The 19,193-nt window shown below is 39.8% G+C and overlaps 1 protein-coding gene across 1 annotated transcript in view; it reads right to left on the bottom strand.

Moving 5' to 3' along the window:
* Positions 1–19,193, bottom strand: part of LOC149454706 (pyroglutamylated RF-amide peptide receptor-like) — a 199,304-nt gene that overhangs the window by 10,699 nt on the left and 169,412 nt on the right. The window contains exons 3-4 of the mRNA XM_089687157.1: positions 12,815–12,876; positions 10,070–10,305 (exon numbers count right to left, since the gene is read on the bottom strand). Of these exons, the coding sequence (XP_089543283.1) occupies positions 10,070–10,305; positions 12,815–12,876 (298 nt within the window). The remainder of the gene's footprint in view (positions 1–10,069; positions 10,306–12,814; positions 12,877–19,193) is intronic.

Below are 19,193 nucleotides of genomic sequence, written 5' to 3'. Positions count from 1 at the left end.
GTAGGCAAGTGGTTAAACTGAATCCTTGGATGGAGGTTTTATGTAACCCTTAAGCTAAATTAAAATGGCAGTGGCCTGAATCAAATCATTTCCCTCTTATATAAAAGAAAGGATTGTACTTATTGAAGTGTACTGATCATCATTAAAATTCACACTTCACGGGAGTCTGTCAGGTATGTGGTAGCATTATTTCATCCTATTTTAATATTGCATTATAAATGTATGTTGCAAAGAATATCATCACTCTTGTTGAAGTGATTGTAAACGCTCACCTTGTAAGACAACCCGTTGACTTTAACATAGAAATGAAACTTAAAACATTTGTGTATAGATATAAAAAACATAATATACACCCCCCACCTTTTTATTTTATAAGTGATTACATATCCTCTGTTCTCAGCTGCATAAGAGCAGCTGGAGCATAAGGAGCAGAAACAGGAGCTGCATAGGAGCATAAGGAGGAGAAACAGCGGAACACTGATCTTTCCAGTGAATTGCTGTGCAGGGGGGGGTGGGGGTGTCAGGAAAAAGTCTTATCAATGGAGAGGAGCACACTGAGTACCCAGCACAGCTAGAGAACTGACCATGCTGTGTCAGTGTAGTCATTTTTTTTATAGGAAAGCAGAGGGATTGGCTGGAACACCAGGGATATCACACAAAGGAAGCAGTACAAAGAGAACAGGGTACTTGTTCATACAAGTACCTGGTAAAACAGACACATATCAGGAATATGAAATGTTGAGTTTACGTATACTATAACCTTGCTTATGTCACTGAAACCAAGGCAGCTAAAATTTATATTAGGGTGTATAGAATAAAGCACATAGTAAATACGCATTGATGCTACAGGATACATGCTTACAATTTAGCAAATCAGGCTCAATGGATTGTATTCTTTAAAGTGAAACTATGAGCAAAATAAAAAAATGACAAACATTATGCAGTCAGTCAATGGCATTAACATCGCACCTTTTTTCTGAGAATAATTTTACTACCTGTTTAGCCTGATGGTATGTAGGCAGGTGGAGGCTGCAGTATATCCTCCAACCTGAAGGTGGTGTTCTATTCAGGATGGCAGGAACCCATTAAAGACTAATTGTCTCCTGCTATGGATTCCAGGCAGCCATCTTGGGGAGGACAGAAATCTTACTGGATACTAAAATCCCACAGATCTGGACAGCCATCTTGGCTGAAAACTGCATATATAATGGAATCCTGCCAGAGGTCATGCAGAGCTCTGTAGTCTGGGGAGTAGACAGGAGGGATCTGCTAGAGCTTAGTACACCCCTAAGCCAGAAACCTGTTAGAGCGGAATCTCACTAGCACTGACCTGCAGAGGAAGTTGGATGTTGGTTTGAGGGCTTCTTGATCTGTTATTTATAGGTCAACGCTTGGAGGTGAGCATGCATGCTGGGTGATGGTGGACACAGCAATGTACCAAGAGGAAGATTCACTTTGAATTTTTTTGGGACTTTTTATGATTATCACTGTGAACTGTCACTTTATACTCTATTGATTATTATATCACTTTTTTAAATTCACTTTTTGGTTTATTTACCTGTATGTGAGCCATGCCTCATTGTGTTCATGATATACAGTTATATATATTTTTACATGGCATGTACTAGATGGTCAGCCGTGCGTTTACCGGTTGAATTTCTCATTGTACATTTGTGCATTTTTTTATTGCGGTGTGTTTTAGGTTTGCACATTTACATTCACTGACTGTGTGGGATATTATATATTAAAGTTTGTTTATTGGGCTCTCTAGGGTATTTATTTATTATTCACTTTTGGTGAACTGTTTGTGTTATGGTTTACATTGTTATATGACCTAATAAATAGGTAGGTAGGCTATTGATTTATTTATCTATTTATTTATTTATTCACTCCTTTATTTATTGATTGGTATGCACTTTATTTAGGTTGAGGTTTACAGCACAGCATGATTCTTGTGTTGCCTAGGGCAGCACAAGAAATGAATACACCACTGACCACAACATTGTGACTTCTGAGAAAGTCAGGACCCCGTATATATATTGGCATTTTAAGCCCAATGGAGCCTAAAGAAACAAGCACATCCAGCTTCTTAGTTATAGTATAGCATACTGAATTTTTCAGACCAAGCATCACAACATAAAGTCCATGCATGTTGTAATCATACATTTCTACAGAGTAATTTTTTTCTGGTTATGAAATGTGCATGATGTTTATCTCCGGGTAGATACTGATTAGCATTTAGATTTTCTACATATGAGCTGGGGACCATGTATTTCCCTTGAGACCATAACACCTCTAATGATAGCACATTTTCTTTAAAATAAGGAATTATCAGTGCACATGCCAAAAACCTAGGATTTTATTTATTTTTTTATAATGGATGCTCAGAAAGCACAATGATGGAGCATACAGTTAATGTGTATCTCTGCTACATTGAATTTAAAAAAATTAACATGAGATAATTTGAGTGGCTGTATGTGATAATTCAGTTTCAACTATTGCAGATTATTGACAACTATCAATTTATATTGTATTCGGTCTAGAGGAAAACTCACATTTAAATATATGTACATAGTAATATGTTTGTTATTTCAAGCTTATTGCATAAATTTTGGCAGATAAAAATCTATTTATTCTAGATGTATTCAAATTCAGTTAAAAAAAGGTAAAATCCACAGGCCAGAACTTGTAAAAAATAAAAAAAAAACAGGTGGACTTCCTTTTTATTTCCTTTTGGAGGTGCTAGACAAGATGTCACAAGAACAAACATACTTTTTGGTTTATGCTTTTTAAGAGCAGGGGTAACGAATTAAAAATCAAGGAGGTCCAGTCAGAAAAGTTTTACACTTTCTTCCAGCAGAGGTCTGAATATCATGTTTGTGCAATGACTTGGATGCTAGTCTAGTATAGTTTCTATAGGCTCCATAAGGCTCAGAATGCCGATATACATACTGGGTAGTTACTCCCTCAGATGTCAGAATGTTGTGGTGGCACCTTCAGGTGCATCCAGAGTAGAATGGCTTAAGATCCATAAGATGGTTTATGATGGGTTCTCCTGGCATTTCCACTGACTCTTAAAGTGTATGTAATCTCTCTTAGTTGCTCCTTTTTGGTCTGTTACATATACAATAGAAAACATTTTGTTATATCTGTTTGACAAGGGAAGAGAAATTGTATCTCTTGTCAGAAACACAGCGAGTTGAGTGGAAGCCAAAGAGCTTGATTTTGGTCCCATCTGACCACAACACTTTCAACCAGTCCTCCTCTGCATCATTCAGATGTTCAGCGGCAAACTTCAGATGGGCCTGGACATGTGCTTTCTTGAGCAGAGGGACCTTGTGGGCACTGCAGGATTTCAATCCTTGTGTGTTACCAATTGTTTTCTTGGTGACTGTGGTCCCAGCTGCCTGGAGATCATTGACAAGATCCTCACATGTAGTTCTGGGATGATTCCTCACTGTTCTTATGATCATTGACCCTCCACGAGGTGAGATCTTGCATGGTGCACCACACCTAGGGAGACTGACAGGTGTTTTGTGTTTCTTCGATTTGCGAATTATTGCACCAACTGTTGCCACCTTCTCACCAAGCTGCTTGGCAATAGTTTTGTAGCCCAGTCCAGCCTTGTGTAGGTCTACAATCTTGTCCCTGTGTTTATCCCAAGTAGACATGCATTATTTTTCTTTTTTTTATGCTTTTTTTGCATATATTAATATTTAAATATTTTGATTATTTACAAATGTGGCTTCTTAGCCCATATCTTCTTGGGATATTTACTCACTTTTATCTGTGTTTGTTATTCTATTTTTCATTTATAATGTTTTCATAATTATTTTTTCATAATTATTTTTATCCATTATTCTTTTTCTCTTTCTTTGTTTCTCCTTTTATTCCACTTCACTTTCCTTTTTTCTTTTCCTCCTTTCTTGTTGTTCTCTGAGACCACTACTTTTGATACAATGGTTTTATATGTCTTGTTACAATGTATTAGTAGGCGTACCCTCAGGATTCAGGAGTACTGATTAGGACAGGTGTTCTTTATTAACTAATACCTATATAAAACAGCACTTTTGTTGTTTTCTTTGTTGTGATTAAGCACGAGATCGTGTGAAACGTGTTAACAGGTCCTGTAGTCATGTCCATGTGTGTCCTATGGATTAATAAATACACACTCTATTCATCTATCCTCCGGTGTGCGGCTGACCCTTCTTCTTATTGCAACAACATGAAATTAGCAGCACTCCCTTTAAGAGACTGCTTCTAATCTCAGCTTGTTACCTGTATGAAAGACACCTGGTAGCCAGAAATCCTGCTGAATGATAGGGGATCAAATACTTACTTCCCTCATGAACATGCAAATCAGTGCATAATTTGTTAGACATGCATTTCTTTTGAATGTTTTGTTGCTATTCTGTCTCTCAGTGTTACAATACACCTACCATTCCTACCATTCAATTTTTAGACTGATCATTTCTTTGTGAGTGGGCAAACATTCAAAATCAGCAGGGGATCAAATACTTATTACCTTCACTGTATACTATGTTAAATTTGCCACATAGAAGGATAATCCTAAAGTGGGGGATATAGGTGATGTGGTACTTTCATGTTTCCAAAGCAGAAAGATGGGGGGGGGGGGCATTCCCCTAACCACACCACATAGGATGATATCCACTTCTCACAAAGGTTCAGGCTGAAACATATTGGACTTCCCCACCAGCCAGGGGCAGGCTTTAAAAGTCTTGCAATATATTTTTATTTTCTTTGACATACTATATTTGTTCAGTAATTACTAAAAAATAACAGTTGATTCTGTCAGAAATCTTGTGAACTGCTGATGTCTTGTGCTGTCTTCCTGTGCTGACTGTTATCAGTTGCATTGTTCCCAGCTCGCCGTGAGGATTTCAGAACACCTCCCTCTATTTTATGGAGAAGAGGAAAGGAGAAGGTGCTCTGTAGTCCTAACATGCCTACTGTCCTTGGGTGACAATGCTGCTCCTCCACAGCTACAGTGCAATGAAGGTGGGGACCCAAGAAGAGGAGGATTGAGGCTGCTCTGTGCGCAGAGCAGGTAAGTGTGATATGTTTGTTATTTTAGAAAAAAATGCCTTTAATATCACTTTAATGAAAATCGAATATTTCATATTCCTTATATGTGCCTGCTGTACCATCTACCTAAATTACTAAGAGATAGCATAACACAACAAAATCTACTGTGTGCTAAGAAACTAAAAAGAATAATGATAGTAATGCTAATAATAATGATGCTGATAATATGCTTTTCCAATACATTAAAAAGTGTAATATACAACTATATATATATATATATATTTAATAAAAAATGTATGTGAAATAAAACTGTAAAGACCATAAATAATGAATAATGCGATCGACACTGTGGTCCAAATAATTAGTGTGCTCTGTGTCTCCACCACCCATATACAGTAAGGGAGCCACTCGCCTCAAGGCCATGACCTCTGCATAACAATAGGGTCAAAGCAAGCTGTGTTCCCCTCAAGGATAATGGCTCTGACGGCTGCTTGGCAAAACCTCACTCCTTCCTCCTCAAGGTGGGATACACAGGTCCTCAGAAACACCAGATATATATGGAAAGGAGAGGAACGCTAACAAGATCTAATGCTCTCCATTTAAAATTTTAATTGTATAAAATTTTGTATTACACCTACCAAATCAAGCACTGCCACCAGTGCTAGCTGAGATGCATGTGTCAAATACAGTTGCTGGCATACAGCTCTGTAGTAAGATGGCTGCGTGATGACGTCATGCCCAAGGATCAGCCCCCCAATAAGCTTTTCGTCCAAGGTGGGGTCTGTTACCGAAGAAGTCCAATGATCAATGACTTGTCCTAACATACACCCCCGCCCGCACAGCTTTTCACTGGGAAGATGAGTGCATTGCTGTTAGCCCCCCCAGCTCTTATGCAGCTGAGAACAGCTGGAATGTGATCACTTATTAAAAAAAGGGGAAAAAGGCATTTATAATGTTTATATCTATACACAAATGTTTTACTTTTTATTTCTATTGTAAACTGAATGGGTTGTTTTACAAGGTGAGAGTTTACAATCACTTTAATTTAAAAAGTTTAAAAAGTTAAATAAGAATTACTGTAGTCAGCTTATAAGAACATTTATGAGCAGGCAGTTTATTTAAAAAGCGTTCCAGATAAAACTTTCATATCTACTTTAAAAGAACAACTAAAACATATTTAGGCATGTAAATTAGTCATAGAGTTAAGCTGGCCATATACTTTCTGAATGTCTGCTAATTTTTCCTGTCTTGGAAAAAATTCAAGCTCTGTGGTCCTCCCGGCATTGGCTGTTCGTCAAAAGTCGACTGATCAATCGACTCTTGTCAAAGAAGCCTGTCAGAAAATTGTCGGTTGAACAGCAACTGCATCCAATCAGATGCAAGCACTGCTTAGAATACAAAATCCCAGCAAGGGGGATTTGTTCATTCATGCTGTTAGGGTGGATGGAGGAATCTGTTGGATTTCTTTCATGCAGCCCTCAAGCTGAACAAAAGACATGTACATTTGGATGGCCAACTTTATTGTATCATTAATGCATGTTGACACTAATAAATTTGGTCTAACAATCAACCTTTGGTCGCAAATGAGTTGACTATGCTGCAACACCCTTCCCCCATATTTGCTTTTCCATGAACCAAATGTTTTCAGCCCTAGTTTTGGCAGACAGCTGCTTTCATTTTGGCACCTTGTGTCTGCCTGGATACTCTAATGGTTCCCATACACTAAGATAAAAAAGCGTTCGGAAATCTGTCGTTCATAACGTTCTTTCATTTTTTTATCCAGTTAATGTGCACAATAGAAAACTGGTTTTGAGACCAAAAATTTAAGGCACAGGTTAGAAAACTTCAGCTGAACAAACAATACATTGAAAGGTTAAAGTGGTTGTAAAGGCTGAAGGTTTTTTACCTACATGCATTCAGTGTATGAAGTTAAAAAACCTTCCGTGTATGGTTTCCCCCTCAGCCCCACCTTATACTTACCTAAGCCTTATCTCGATCAGGCAATGCACACAAGAGCAGTGTCTCTCCCAGGTCTCTCCCACCTCATTTGCTGAAACACAGCAGCAAGAGCCAATGAGGAGGGAGTGGGGGCCGGGTAGAGCTGTGGTCTGTGTGTCTTATAAACACACGGAGGCGACTTGGGATCAAGCACACACAAGTGCCCTCAGAGCAAACAGTTTGTTCTTGGGCACTCAGTAGGGGAAAGAGCCAGGAGCGCTAACAGGAAACTCAAGAAGAGGATGATCCAGGCTGCTCCGTGCAAAACCACTCCACAGAGCACGTGTCAGGGATCTGGGTATGACCAGAAATGTGTGGGAACACAGGTGTAGTCAGGGCTGGAGAGGTGGAATGGTCAGGCAGGCCGTTTGGTACTGTTAAGCACCGCCTGGCGACGTCTCTAGCAGCCAACAGCACGGGGTTCCTCAGGGCGCGGGGTCTAAGTCCCAATCTGCTTATTCACCAGGGCCCCTGATGGTGGGGGTGGACTTGAAGCAGACTGAGACCAGGTCACGACCCCTGAGTATGTCCGATAATGGTAGAGAGCGTCATCAGAGGTGTGCAGGGAAAGGAGCCTGACGTGAAGAGGCTGGCAGACCTGGTAACAGGGACAGATCCGTGCGGGATGGATGGATGGATCGTCTGGGTAGCATAAGGTGTAGTCAGGCAGGCCAGGTCAGTGTCAGGAATGGATTCAGCACTGGTGGTGGGACTCTCCTGCCGTGTGGGCTGCAGTACCAGAGCTGACCAGCGGGTGCTCTCAGCACTGGTGGTGGGACTCTCCTGCCGTGTGGGCTGCAGTACCAGAGCTGACCAGCGGGTGCTCTCAGCACTGGTGGTGGGACTCTCCTGCCGTGTGGGCTGCAGTACCAGAGCTGACCAGCGGGTGCTCTTAGCAGCCAGAAGCTCACAATCAGCCAAACCTGGGGCTGATTACAGAAAGGTGTATATAAGGCATGACCAGGCCTGTGCTCTGTGCCTTGGTGTATGTCTCCCCATGAGCCCCTGTATCCTGTTCCTAGTTCCTGTGAGAAGATACCTTGTTGCCGACCCTGCCTGATTCTGATTCCTGTTGACCGTCTCCTGTTCTGACTACTGGCTCATCCCTGACCATCCTTCTGCCTGATCCTCTGTACTGCGCTGTCCGTGAGTTACTGAACCCGGCTTGTGACCTTGACCATTCTCTGCCTGCTCCTTTGATACCTTGCTGCCCGCACGTTGCTGACTTGGCCCGTCTGACCACGCTCACTACTCTGCCATCCATCCATCCTGCACGGATCCAGCTGTACCTGCACATACCTCTGGCGGATCCCTCTATCACTAGCAGGTGTACTCAGGGGCCGCGACCTGGTTCCTGTCTGCTCCAAGTCCATCCCCACCATCAGGGGCCCTGGTGAATAGCAGACTGGGACTTAGACTCCGCGCCCTGGGGAATCCTGTCCTGAGGACCGCTAGAGGTACCACCAGGCAGTCATTACAGAACCCTACGGCCGGCCTGACCATTCCACCTCTCCAGCCCTGACTACGCCTGTGTTCCTGCACCTCCTAAGATTAGTGGAAGGTTGGTTTGCGCACTGTGCGTTTATATTTATATATATCTGGGTGGCTAATAATAACCTGTATTATACTATACCTGAAACCTGTGTTTCCCTGTGTCAGTCCACACCTTTCTGGTCATTCCTTGATTCCTGACATCCAGCAACGTACTGGCAGCGAGGTACCGGAGGAGCAGGCAGAGAATGGTCAGGGTCACAAGCCGGGTTCAGTAACTCACGGGAAACTCGGTACAGGGGATCAGGCAGAAGGATGGTCAGGCAAGCCAGGGGTCTAACAGGAGACGGTCAGGAGGGTCAGGAACAATGCAGAGGTCGGCAACAGAAGATTCACAGGATACCAGGTACAGGGGCTCATGGGAAACAAACACCATGGCACTGATTGCAGGCCTGGTCCTGCTTAAATAGACCTACTGCAATCATCCTCAGGTGATGGCTTGATTGCAGGAGTGAGACCCTGGCTGTTGAAAGCACCCTCTGGTAGGAGCTGGTACTGCAGCCCACAGAGCAAGTGAGCCACAGCACCATCAGTGGTGAGTCCATTCCTGACAGCAGGTAAGTATAACATGTATGTTATTTATTTATTTTTATTGAACCTTTAGTATCATGTTTTTCTCATCTGTTATAAATTTAACTTTTCATACTGCATGTATGTGACAAAAAAAAATTTAAAACTGATTAATTTTTGTCCATTGAATGATTTATCATTCAGAATTTGATCATTACATGATGGCACTATCAGTTGCTCTCACAACTGACTATTCATTTTTCGAAAAAGAGTTTAAAGATTTTTTGGCTAGTGTAAAGTTAGCATAAGGCATAATTTACACTTCAGGTTAGGCAGTGGGAAAAACAGATGGGGCCACATTTATACCCCTTTTCTCCTACCTGCAAAGGCAGTTTAATTGGCGTATATACGATGTATGATGCTTTGCTCAACTCAGCAAAATGTATTCCCCTTGCTGTGTCCGACAGGCAGTATCACCCTATGACTACAACTCATTCAAGTGAATGGAGCTGTGCGGTAGCTACGCTCAATGCCCATGGTTTTGGTGCAATGGTGCAGACTTTTAGGGATTAAAACATGTGTTGGCGAAGCCACATAACGCCTCCTCTCTACCTGTCAATCCACCATGAGCCCTATGTGTAGATATGCAAGCTCAGTACATATCAGCTCAGGATAGCAGGCACCACAGGACAATTCAGCTGTGGCAGTTTCCATATTTCTTTCTTCAGAGGTCTAACTTCAAAAACTAAATTGCACAATACTCAACAATTTAGATATTTTTTTTATAGCAATGTCAAGTCTTAAAGTTTCCTTTCATATGAAGGTTTTCAAATACCTACATTTTATCAGGAGGAGTTAAACAACCAGTATATGTGCTAAACCTTTGAAATTCTTCAAAGAAATTATTAATTAGGTTGATAGAAAAACTCATTTTACAACCAAGTCTGTTTCATAGTCATTATACCTGGTGATCTTTGCCATCTCATTACGGCTCAAAGTGTTCAGCACTGAACAGTCCCCAATGCGCTTTTTAATCCACAGCTCATACCCGATACGGGTGTACAGGAGGAGCATCGCAGCAAGTGGTACCAGGAACAGAGCCACCAGGATGAAGATGGCATAGGCTCTGCGCAGTCCAGCATTGCTCCATGACTCCAGGCAGCACACATGATATAAGTTATACAGCAAGTCATATTTCACCTGGAAGACATAAATCAATTATTATAAATGCTGCCAACTCAAATTACATCAAACATTATAAAAACTCTACTTTCACATTTTAATAGCAATATACTGTATATGGAATTTTACTTTTTATTTTGTATTGAGTGTTGAAGGGTTAGAAGACCTGTCAGGTTGTCATTGCTGTCTGGCCCTAGCTGAGGAGCTGTACCCTTATTATTGTCCTGGTGGTCATTGTCACTGAGGCAGGAAGATCAAATTTCATGGTTATCAGTGGATATGAATAAAGAAATTCTTCTACTTAGAAAGCATGGTCTAGTGACAACTGTCTAAAAAGGAATTTCCTCTCATTTTGGCGAATTTGGTCTAGGGACAACTGTCTAAAAAGGAATTTCCTCTCATTTTGCTGAATTTTTTTCTAACTTCCTGTTGTGTTTGCAGGACTATAAGTGAACACAAATCTCCCCAGTGGGATATAGGTAATTAAGCAAATAATGTTTTAACAATTCTTTACTTCATCAATAACACATCAACAAATCAAATGTAAAAAAAAGTTTTGCCTTTAGATACACGTTTGTATACCTCATATTTCAGTCTATAAAACTGAAGTTGGTCAAAATAATTTAATTAAAACATTTTTTTAGGAAGTGTATAAAATAGTGTTCAAATGCGTACAATGTATTATTCTACATAATAAATTATTAAAAATAGCAAAATAACCAAATTGTTAATTTTTACATTTTATTTTAAAAAAATGTTGCCGAATTTTGCTCAGAAAGGAAGGTGTGTTTAGTAAAATATCTCCCCACTGTATCAAAACTTCTTTCAAGTTTAGGTAATCTCATATATCTTATTTTCTTACGGGATTTTTAAATGTGTCTTTTTGAATAATACAGTTTATTGAAAACCAAGATGTAATTAGTGGGAAGCAAGGGGAGCTATGATATATCATGTTCCAATATATTTGCTCCCCAGTGGAAAAATATAAACAACGGTAAGGGCTAGCATGTTTATATTATTTCAGCTTTACACACACACACACACATATATATATATTCAAGATTAAACTGAATATACCGGTTGTTAATACACATACATATCAAATTAAAGTTAATGTAGTGTATTTTCAGTTAATACACATTTTATTTAAATTTACAGTAACATTTACTGATATGAAAAGCAAAAATTCAGCCATATATGGGACTTAGAGGGTACCCTAGTATGTATAAAGTATACACCACAATTAAAATTGCATCAATTTTCTCAAATTATTCTAAAACATTGATTGTTAAAATACATAGCATTATTTGAACAAGCTGAAGTTAAGAGCTGATTGGCTACCATTGACAGCAGATTTTGCACACTCCAGTTTTAGTAAATCAACCCCATGTTGTTTTTACTAAAGCTGTTTCACAGAGCCTGAGAAAGTGCAATGTTCAGAACCCATGAAACACATATTTGCTGTCAAACTCATCTACCTTACCAACCACCACCTCATTCTAGCAATCTCAACACTGGTTTCAAATTGCAAATATAAAATTCAAAATGCTAACAACAACATACAAAGTCATTCACAACTCTCCCATGAACTACATCTCCAAACTTGATTCAAAATATTATGCAAACTATCCCCTACGTTACTCTCAAGACCTCCTGCTCCCTAGCTTCCTTGGCACAAGGAATACAGGAACAAGACTTTTAGAACATAACACTTACTGAAACGATTATTTACACTCGACGAGAAATTAGGACCTGTGTAATATACTGGGTAGGGCTGATCTCATAACAGCCTCAGTTCTTCATAACATGGGTTCCACATACCACAAACTTTCTTTTGAGAGCTTCATGTTAAAATGATTGCATCATGCACATTTTTGTAGATTTGTCAGTTGTACATCCACACTACCACATCTTGAAGGGGTTCTGTTAGATTCAGATCCATTCACTGATCCACCATCTGTGTGATTCATTAGAAATTGAAACTCTCCAGATCTGACTGCATTTTCCGGTCTGCAACTGTCCAGTTCTGATGAACCTGTGACGGCAGCCTCAGCTTTCTGTTCTTGGCTGGCAAGAGTGGAACGCAGCATGGTCTCCTGCTGTTGTAAATCATCCTCCTCAAGGTTTAATGTGTTGTACATTCAGAGATGCTATTTTGCTCCCTGCAGTTGTAAGAAGTAGTTACCTGAGTTATCATAGTCAGCTCCAACCAGTCTTATTGTTCTGCAGAGCTGTAGCTCACCGAATATTTTTTGCACCCTTCCACGTAAACTTTACAGACTATTGTGTGTGAAAACTGGGAAACTGGCAGTTACAGAACTGCTCAAAGCAGCCCTTCTGGCACCAACAATCTTGCTATGGTTAAATCACTAAGATCACTAAGATTTTTTTTTCTCTGTCCAGAGCCCAATCTTTCTCTGGTCTATGTTTCTCTTTTAATATAAATTTTCTCAAGTGTTTTGCCTAGATGTGAATCCACACACTTTAGGTCTCTGACTACCTGCCTTATATCTAGCCATTTACTTACCTCTAATGTCTGCACATGCAGCATTGGAGATCCTACTACAATAGCGATTGTCCACACAAGTCCTGCAAGAGATAGAGAAAGTGGGAAATATTAAAACCCATGTCAGGTTTTTATTGCTATCTGGGACCTTGCCCCACAGGAACACTGTCACATTGCCAGAAGTGATGGAAAATCCAACGTTTTACAGTTGTCACCGAACAACTTCTAATTGGAGCATTGCCCCAATGACAACAGCCTAAGTGTTGATTTCCCCTCACTTTGAAGAGATTTTCCCTCACATTCTGTTGCAATAATAGGACAGTAAATAAAAACGATTCTGCACAATGTTTTATAGACAGAAAAAAAGCCTGAAAAAAAGAAGTTTGGGTATTAGATGTACTTTATGTCAAATTTGCCTTTACTCCTCAGGCCTTTAAAAATGAGTGATAAGAAATTGATTCAGAATGCCGACTGACTGAGGTATTAACACATTTTCAAACTTTTTATGTATTTATATTTTTTATAGAGTGTGGAAAGGTTAGAACCCCTTTGAAGATTTTTTTTTTATGTCCCAGCCTCTGACAACTGTAACTGTGTGTGGAAAAAACAGTGATTCCAGATCCGTAGAGAGAGAATGGTTCTTCTCTTCTGGTCAGATTGTCTTAATTTTAAAATAACTAATGCAAAAAAACAAATAATAATTTAAGCCTGATTCACATCTGTGTGGGGTTGTAAGTTTGCACGTGCACGGCAGTCCAAGCGTTTGAAAGACGGTTCCTGCATTATTCTAAAAATGCAGTGGTTGAAAAATAGCATAGTGCTTTTGCGCTGCATCTTTAGATGTGTGGGGTGCCATTCAGAATGAATGGGAGCCTGGAGCGTTTTCAAACAGCAGTGTGTTTTGACTGCAGGTGGTTACTGTTGTGGGAATCGCTGCGATTCCCACACTCGCAACCACCAGCATAGATGTGAACCAGGCCTAACCCATCTTATCAATTATGAAACTGTTATGATTTATCCTGTTAACAATTTAAAATTTATGTATGCTATAAAATTTGAATTGTAATTAATAGAAATTGGGCTAGACCAGGGTGTATGACTTACTGTGTCAATAAAACCTCTCTCTTAAAATTCATAATAACTATACAATAAAAAGGATATGAATACAGTACAATTTACTTAAAAAATCTATTTATGTAAAGTGTGTCAGAGATTCCAAATTCTCTGCTGCCTTAAAGCAAACCAGTCATTAATTTAAAATAAAATCCAACCCCATTTCCTCACAGCGGTCTAGGCATTCTCCATTTGAGAAAAACATATAGGGGACCAAGGGAGGCCACCTAAAAAGAGGTTTTAAAGGAGGACCAATTGCAGTGTAACCAGTCAAAATATACTTTATTGAGATCAAGCAGTACAAAATATTAAATTGGTCTAGCCGACCTAAACGATCCTCCAGTCACCATTAAAACAGGTCTGTGAATGTTATTGCCTTAGGTTACAAGAGCCCAGGCCCCTAACACACATACATCCACGCTGCCATGCATACACTAGATCAAAAATACACAAAAATGCAAGTAACTCCCCAGGTCGGCCTATTGTATCGGCAATAAAAAGGACCATTGGAAAGAGTTGGAAAATATACTGATTCTTTGATCACAGATTTGGTGGTGGGTTGCCCTTGTACGTAAAGGACACGAGAGATGTATTGGAAAAAATTTTGGAGATCGTAGTGGGGGCACTATTAGTGGGTGTAGACATGGAGGCCCTATACACATCTATACTGCATGAGTGGGTAGTGGCTGCAGATTCCCATTATCTGGATGTGAATTTTCCAGTCAAGGGGGCCAAAATTAGTTCATTATTGAACTACTGGAATTGGCATTACATAACAACTTTTTGCAATTCTGTAGAATTAACTACCAACAGATTAGAATTTCCTCTATGAGGGACCCCTGGGCCCCAGCATATGCCTGCCTTCACCTGGGGTGGTGGGAGGAGGATGTAGTGTACCTCATCGAAGTACCTCAGCCACATGAGCTTGGGGCTGAGGTACATCAATGATGTGCTTGTGCTATGTCATGGCTCCGTTCGTGATCTTGAGGTGTTCATGGAGGAACTTGGACATAATACTTGTAATATGAAATTAACCTATGTAGTAGATGCAAGAGAGATATAATTTTTAGATCTCTCAATTGGGATTGAAAATAACAGACTTATGGAAAGAACCTTCAGGAGAAAAACAGCACCCAATACACTCCTCCATGCCCCCAGTCACCACCCGAGATCCCTTATATAGGGTATAACTGTGGGACAATGTTTGAGGATTCGTAGGAATTGTTCTGATGATGACGATCATAGGAATGAAGCTGCATATTTATATGGCAGATTTAAAGAGAGGGACTATTCACACCATACCCTTAGAGAATACAAGAAAAAGGCAGCAAGTAGGGACAGAAATAACCTCATTTGATCAAGGGGTGAGAGAATAGGTAAAGACACACAAACTGAAGGCCAAGTTAAAATCATTACATAATTTGAGGCCGAGTGGGATGAGGTAAGGATGGTCCTAAAACGACATTAGCACGCTCTCACATGCTCACAGGAATTAGAAGCGACTGTAGGTTCAAGACCCTTTATGGCCACTAAGAGGGCAAAAAACCTTAATGACATGCTAGTACTGTAAGAGTTTGGAGAAACTGGCTTACTGACCTTTAAGAATTAAAAGGCATGTTCCCCTGTGGGCACTGCAATATATGCAAATGTGTGGATCGTACTAAGGTGTTCGTAGACTCTGATGGGAATAAAAATGATCAGAATGACAGAATGCCTTGTCCAGCTTTGAATTGAAACAAAATTTAAGAATTTTATTGTTTAATGGTAGTATTAAGCACTGTAGGTGCAATTAAGACTACAAATGCTCTTCATTTTAGAGACTGTTTCAATGCAATAATTATGATTGCTGTCTCTTTAAGAAAGGGGACCTCCCTGGCCATATGCTAAAAGGACAAACTGCCCCTTTAAGAGGTCAGAGGATTGTGCGTCCCGACATCCTGATGAAGCGCATGGTCACTTGGGCGAAACACGTTGATGTAGGCAAGGTCAATGAGCCACGGGCCTCATCCTCACTGGTGGCATGACTATCAGCTGCCTGCTGTACTGGCAGTGAATGGCACAATACTCAGCTTTAACAAAAGCACATGGATCTTAATTCGGAGTACAGAGGATATCCTGAGTGGGAGTGAAATGGAGTGGATTCAGCCCTGAAGGGGACACAATAGCTATGGCAGAGAAGCAGTCTGATGGGTTGGCTGGACTGTCAGAAGCTCCTCTATAGTGCTAATGCAAGGCTCTATCATTAACCTAAACGCTCCAAGCAGGTACTTTTTGTTCCCTGCTATTATTACGCTTATTTAAAGCGTTTACCGCATGGCTCAATAGACTTGACCTGTTGCTACTAAGGCTGTTGCAGCTTCTTTGTTATAGGTGCTAGATGATTTGATTGAACACTGCTTTGTGACTAGTAATCTTTTGACCCAGCAATGATGTATTTCTGCTCAGTCAGAACTGCAAGGTCTATTATTCATTTTGGACTAACCCAATTAGATGTTGGCTGTATTATCTGCTCCAAATCCTTGGACTATCTAATGCAACTGAAGCCTTGATGAATGGCAGGATAATGTATGGTTAAGCTTACCGCAATATCTGTTTGAATATGGTTATTGCTTCCCAGCTTTTTGTCATAAGCCATCATTATTTTCCAGGAAATGGTTACCGTAACATTGTTGTTCAGATGACTGGCTGGCATTTGGCCACAGTCTGGTCTAAGTGATGTCCAAATCACTCTTTCCTTCAGATTGATGGCTTTAGACGAATCATTATCTACTATTTGTGATCTAGTGTATGCATGGCAGCAATAGATGTATGTGTGTGAGGGGCCTGGGCTCTTGTAACCTAAGGCAATAACGTTATCAGACCTGTTTTAATAGTGACTGGAGGATCATTTAGGTTGGCTAGACCAATTTAATATTTTGTACTGTTCAATAAAGCATATTTTGACTGGTTACACTGCGGTTGGTCATTATGTAAAGCTTCTTTTTAGGTGGTCTCCTTTGGTCCCCTATATGTTTGTTTCAAGTTGTGGTTGTGACTTTGGACATACCCCACTGTTAATATGGTGAGACAGTAACCTCTTTTTGTATTGTGTTAATACGTTGAGAGCTCCCTAAATAGGGTAATACACCTTGGCTTCATAGCCGTTTTATTTCTAAATTAGTGTTTTGGCATTCTTCACTGCCTGTTTTTGTTCTTAGTGCCTTTGGCTGTTGCCCTGATGCACACCTCAGCCCAGTCTAAAATGCCAATACTTGCGTAAATACAGGTTGAAGTACAAAGAGTAAATTTAGGCTCCTGAGGGCACATAGTTGTTAGTGGAAATTTGGGCTTTAATTTACATATAGGTTTGCTTTAGCAGCAGTTTTACAAAGGGCCTATATTATAGCTTAATCTCTGTATAAGTAATCAAGAAACACTCTATCTCCCAGTGGTAGATAGATGATTTATCAGTGGAATCAGTACAACATGATGTATATCAAAGAGAGAGAGGGATAATTGGTGTAAATTGCTTTTCAATAAAAGTTTACAAAACTTATGTTGTTCTCAGGAGCCTATTAAGATTAATCATGTATATATAAAACTACTGGCCGATATCCTGCCACCGCAGTGGAAGCTCCTACTGGATCTACATCTGAACAGTGGAAGGTGGTGTTTGTAATATTCCAGAAAATAAATAGTTGTGAATGTAAAATAAATTGCCTTGCAGCATATGTAGAGACTTTTTCCTTCTTTTTAAATAGCAAAAAATAGAGGCTCCCTGCTAACATTTAATGGTGCCTGTTTCTCAGAGCATCAAGGAATGAAAAAAAAAAAGATCATAGGAAACTATGTTTTATTTATAGCTAGCTCAATACTCTCTTTTTATCATAGTGTGTGACTTCTATTATAAAGGGTACACTGTATTTGTCAGTGTCTATCTACTGGAGTATGTGTGAAGATGTAATGAATTGCTGTTAGGGAAGATCTTCTCAATGAACAAAAGTGGACCTTTACTCAGTTTTACTGCTGTCGTGCATCTTACCCTTTACCCTCCCCTCTCACTTTTGGCAAATTGAAACAAATTAATTTTTTTTTTTTCTATTAAAGAGGGTATCTTTTTTTCTGTGGTGTGCTTCTGCCTTCCTTGTCTAGGTGGGAATGACATACCCCACTGCCCAAAACCTGGGATACCCATGTCAGGAGGCTTCCGGGCTATATCAAACATACTGCGCATGTGGAGAGGAATGTCATTAGGGGGCCCACTGATAAGACCCAGAAGTCTCAGGGGGGCTCCTGCCTGATGACATCTCCAGACAAGAGGGAGGTCCAGTGTGGTGGCTTTCATCGAAGCAGAACAGCTCTGAATTAGTTGTAAGGGTGAGTATTTCAACCTAACAAACAAGGTAAGTGGGTGGTAACCAGTTGCAGATTTTGGACGTTCATCATTGTACATAGGGCGTGTGTAGAATGTCCAGTCCTTCTGCCCTGCTGCAGGGACCACAGTCCCTGTACATGGTAATTCAGCTCTGATTAATGACAGCTGCATTGTGGAGTACACAAAGAAGGTCCCAGAAAATGGAGCTGTAAAAAAAAAAGCAGTCTGACAAGGTTTATCAACAACATTGCACAGCCTCAAATACAGAAAGATACAAAGAAACATTGTTTCATTTTGTACCTTTCTTTTTATTCATCTACAGATTAAAGGGATGAACTTCCATCTGTAGATGAAGTCAGTTAAAGCAATCTGACAAGTAAAAAAAGGTTTTTTTTATTTTTTTATTAAATCAGCCCTAATTAACTAATTCTCCTTCTCAGTTCAGTTATAATTTATGTGCTGTTTTTTTCTATTTTATTACCTAATAATATTTAAACTTTTTTTGTTTTTGTTTGCTTTGTTCATTAATATTTTTACATTTAACATATTTGCACGCATCGCATGGGAGAAAAAAGTGCAAAATTTAGAAAAAACCTACTTTGCTTCATTTGTAAAGACCTTTGCAATACTTTGTAGTAGAATCATAAATTTAGTGTCATTTTAAGCAGGACAAATTACAAAATAAAATGCACACTTTGTATGTGCAGTGACACTATATATATTTAAACTAACTCTGCTAAACAAAAAAGAAAAAGTGTGTTTTGATTAGTTTCATTATGTTTAATTATCTAAAGATTGAGAAACAAAGTTGGAGCAACTGGGAACAACAGCAACTCAGCCATGAAGTGGTAGACCACGTAAAATAACAGAGTTGGGTCAGTGCAGAAGTCACCGACTGTCTGCAGAGTCAATAGTTAAAAACCTCTAAACTTT

Source organism: Staurois parvus, unplaced genomic scaffold (assembly GCF_062004578.1).
Source record: "Staurois parvus isolate SC_StPar_1 unplaced genomic scaffold, SC_StPar_1.0 ptg000420l, whole genome shotgun sequence".
NCBI lineage: Eukaryota > Metazoa > Chordata > Amphibia > Anura > Ranidae > Staurois > Staurois parvus.
Note: the sequence above shows the minus strand (reverse complement) of the source record. Positions and strands in the feature narration are given on the sequence as shown.